This window comes from Brassica oleracea, chromosome C4 (genome assembly GCF_000695525.1).
Source record: "Brassica oleracea var. oleracea cultivar TO1000 chromosome C4, BOL, whole genome shotgun sequence".
In the NCBI taxonomy this organism is placed as follows: Eukaryota; Viridiplantae; Streptophyta; class Magnoliopsida; order Brassicales; family Brassicaceae; genus Brassica; species Brassica oleracea.
The window spans coordinates 48,348,855-48,351,694 of NC_027751.1; the positions used below are offsets into that span (position 1 = coordinate 48,348,855).

At 43.2% G+C, this 2,840-nt stretch overlaps 1 protein-coding gene across 1 annotated transcript; it reads right to left on the minus strand.

Moving 5' to 3' along the window:
- Positions 1 to 206: 206 nt before the first annotated feature.
- LOC106337377 (protein kinase PINOID-like) lies at positions 207 to 2,250 on the minus strand. Its single transcript, XM_013776475.1, has 2 exons — positions 1,580 to 2,250; positions 207 to 1,294 (listed from the first exon to the last, which is right to left on the minus strand). Exons 1-2 carry the CDS (start codon positions 2,134 to 2,136, stop codon positions 532 to 534), a joined length of 1,320 nt encoding a protein of 439 aa, XP_013631929.1. The 5' UTR covers positions 2,137 to 2,250; the 3' UTR covers positions 207 to 531.
- Positions 2,251 to 2,840: the final 590 nt, after the last annotated feature.

A 2,840-nucleotide genomic window follows, 5' to 3' on the forward strand; every position in this document is an offset into this window, starting at 1 on the left:
GGGGTTAAGGTTTAGAGTTTAGGGTTTAGAGTTGAGAAATGAGGTTTTGGGGATAAGATTTCAAATTTTGAAAAATAAAAAAATTAAAATTTTCAAAGGATAAACTTAGAAAGATGCTATTTTGGTCATTTTAGTTTTTGAGTGCTATTTTTGTGATATAAACTTAGAAGATTTGCACAAGATAATATTGCTGTGTAAATTTTAGTCATACCGGTAAAGATATACTGACTAATTGGTCCATTATATAATGCCGTACCAAGAAACTGTCGTTGTTTAGACATAATGCTATTGCTAAGATGTTCCCAAGATATGATTAGTTTAGATTTATCTGTTTATGGTACAAAATCGCGTGAGAACTCATCTGATTTAAATACTAAAAGTCAGATAAACGATTTTTTAAAACAAGTTAAGGACATCATCAAAGGGAATATGTACAGCTAAAACAGCTATCGTCACAAGGCAGTCGCTAAAAATCTGGCACCGACTTGAACCGACTAACACGTGATGCTAACTAATCTCTAACGTTGGTTTTCAAAAGAAATCGAACGCCGCTGGTTTGCTACTTCTACCACCAAACGTCGCCGACTTCTTCGGTCTCCTGACGTCGGAGGGAACCTCAGGCGGAAGCATTGTACGGATGAGCGCAAAATTTAGACCTTTGAAAAACGGGTGCACTTTCACCTCCGCCGCACCTCGCCGTGACCCGAGCCGTTTACTCGGATCCTTGTTGAGCAACCCGGAGATCAAACTCCGAGCGTGAAGCTCAAACATCGTCGCCGGCGAATCGGTCGGGAAACTCAATGGTCTTTTCACTATGTTACGTAGGATGATGTCATTAGTCGGCGCGGCGAAGGGAGTCCGACCGTAGATGATCTCGTAGAGGAATACTCCGAAGGCCCACCAGTCAACGGCGTTCCCATGGGACCCACCAGAGGCGACTTCCGGTGCAACGTACTCATGCGTACCAACAAAGGAACCGGACCGGGCGGTAACCGGTTCAGCTACAAAGAGACGGTTCGGTTCTAGCGTCTGGACCTTTTTGGACCGCAAGACGCGGTTGAAAAGCTTAGCGAGACGAGTGAGTCGACGCGGGGAAGAGTGAGGTTGATTCTCCGGCGTGGACGAGGAGGATTCAACGGCGGCGATTGAGTCGGAGCATAAGGAGAGGTCAAAGTCAGAGAGCATGATGTGACCGTCCGATCTAACTAAGATATTTTCAGGCTTGAGATCTCTGTAGATGATACCCAACATGTGTAGATATTCTAACGCCACTAGAACTTCAGCCGCGTAAAATCTGTTACAGTTACAAACAAAAAATAATTTATTAATTATATAAACATGTAACACAAAAAAAAGTTCATAATTATTGTTAATGTGATTGGTTGAAAATGACTCTTCATGACATATTCTTTTTTTTTTCGTAACATATTCAACGAACTGAAAAAGCCGACATGATTAGAACAGGTCTGTTATTACAGAAGAACATAACAAAAGGTGTACAGACTCGATGCATGCAAGTTCGTACACATTGTCTGAATTTTATACAATTTTATTTTTATTTTTTATTTTATTTTTTTACCTGGCGGAGGCGAGGGAGAATCTGTGGTGAGGCTGTTTGTGACGGAGAGAATGCAAGTCTCCGCCGGAGCAATACTCCATGACGATGCAAGAGAAGTGTGAAGCTTCGAACTCTGCGTAAAGAGACGGCAAAAATGGATGGTCGAGCATCTTCAAGATCTTTTTCTCCATCTCAGCTCTGTGCATCTTCTTCTTCATCGCAAGCGCTTCGTTATCCACAACTTTCATCGCGAAGTACGAGCTCCGGCTCTCTTCTTGGTCTCCGGCGAGACGGCATAGGTATACGGTTCCGATATCTCCGGCGCCGATACGACGCATGAGGCGAAAATCTCGGAACGTTAGGCCGTGTTTCCGCCGTCGTAGGATCTCTGCGTAAGCGAAGTCGGAGGATCTGTGGGGTTTAAGAGAGAGGCAGCTCTCTTCCTCGGGGATTATGGCGGTGGTTGACGGCGGCGCGTCGAAAGATAGCCGGCTGAAACTGCTGCAACTTTCTGTTCCGCTGCTAATCGGCGAGTTTGCTGTCTCTAAGCTCATGTCGCCGTCTGATTCTAGTAACATCGTTGGAATTCAAAGTAAAAATTGGAGGAACGTGTAGAGAAATAGGAATCCGAAAGGAGTGTCTATGGTTGAGAAAGAAGAGGAAGATTTTGAAGTTGGGAGAGTTTAGAGAGAGGCGAGAGGGTTGGTGTGGGGTATTTATGGGTGGGGAAGGTGTTAGGAAAAAAAAAACTGTAGCAGTAAAAAGAGCCTTTTTAGACCTCTTGTTTACTTGATTGTACTTTTCAACGCAGAGGTGTATAAAAGAGAGAAAAGAGACCTTATTGACGTACGCAGATAAGACACGTGTAGGACGCTGGCACGTGCCTCGAGATGCAGCAGCAGTAGCTTCCTTTCTTGTACACTGACTACACCAGTTATCCCGATATGAATTCAGAAAATAACACGGTAACACAAACCATAAGCATACGTATTATAGTCAGTTTACTGTTTCTAGTCATTGGATCTTCGTATTCTAATTAATATACCGACTATAGACATACCTAATTATCATTAAAGACGATCCAGAGGCTGGAAGGGACCGACCCAACCTATATATACTAGATGTCGTTGGAGTATTATGTTAGGTTCCATGAGTTGGTTTTGGATCCAAGAAAAATTGTTTGTAGGTAGGTTCGGTTCGGGTCTCGTTTGATTCTATATTAATGTAAATGTGAGATGTCTTGTTTGATTTCGCGCTACCTCCTACATATTACGTGTGGTAT

Excerpts from the sequence above, each read along its gene's own strand:
- LOC106337377 (XM_013776475.1), bottom strand. The coding sequence starts at position 2,136 with ATGTTACTAGAATCAGACGGCGACATGAGCTTAGAGACAGCAAACTCG. Across the intron at positions 1,295-1,579 it reads TTCTCCCTCGCCTCCGCCAG|ATTTTACGCGGCTGAAGTTC; the intron begins GTAAAAAAATAA and ends TAACTGTAACAG.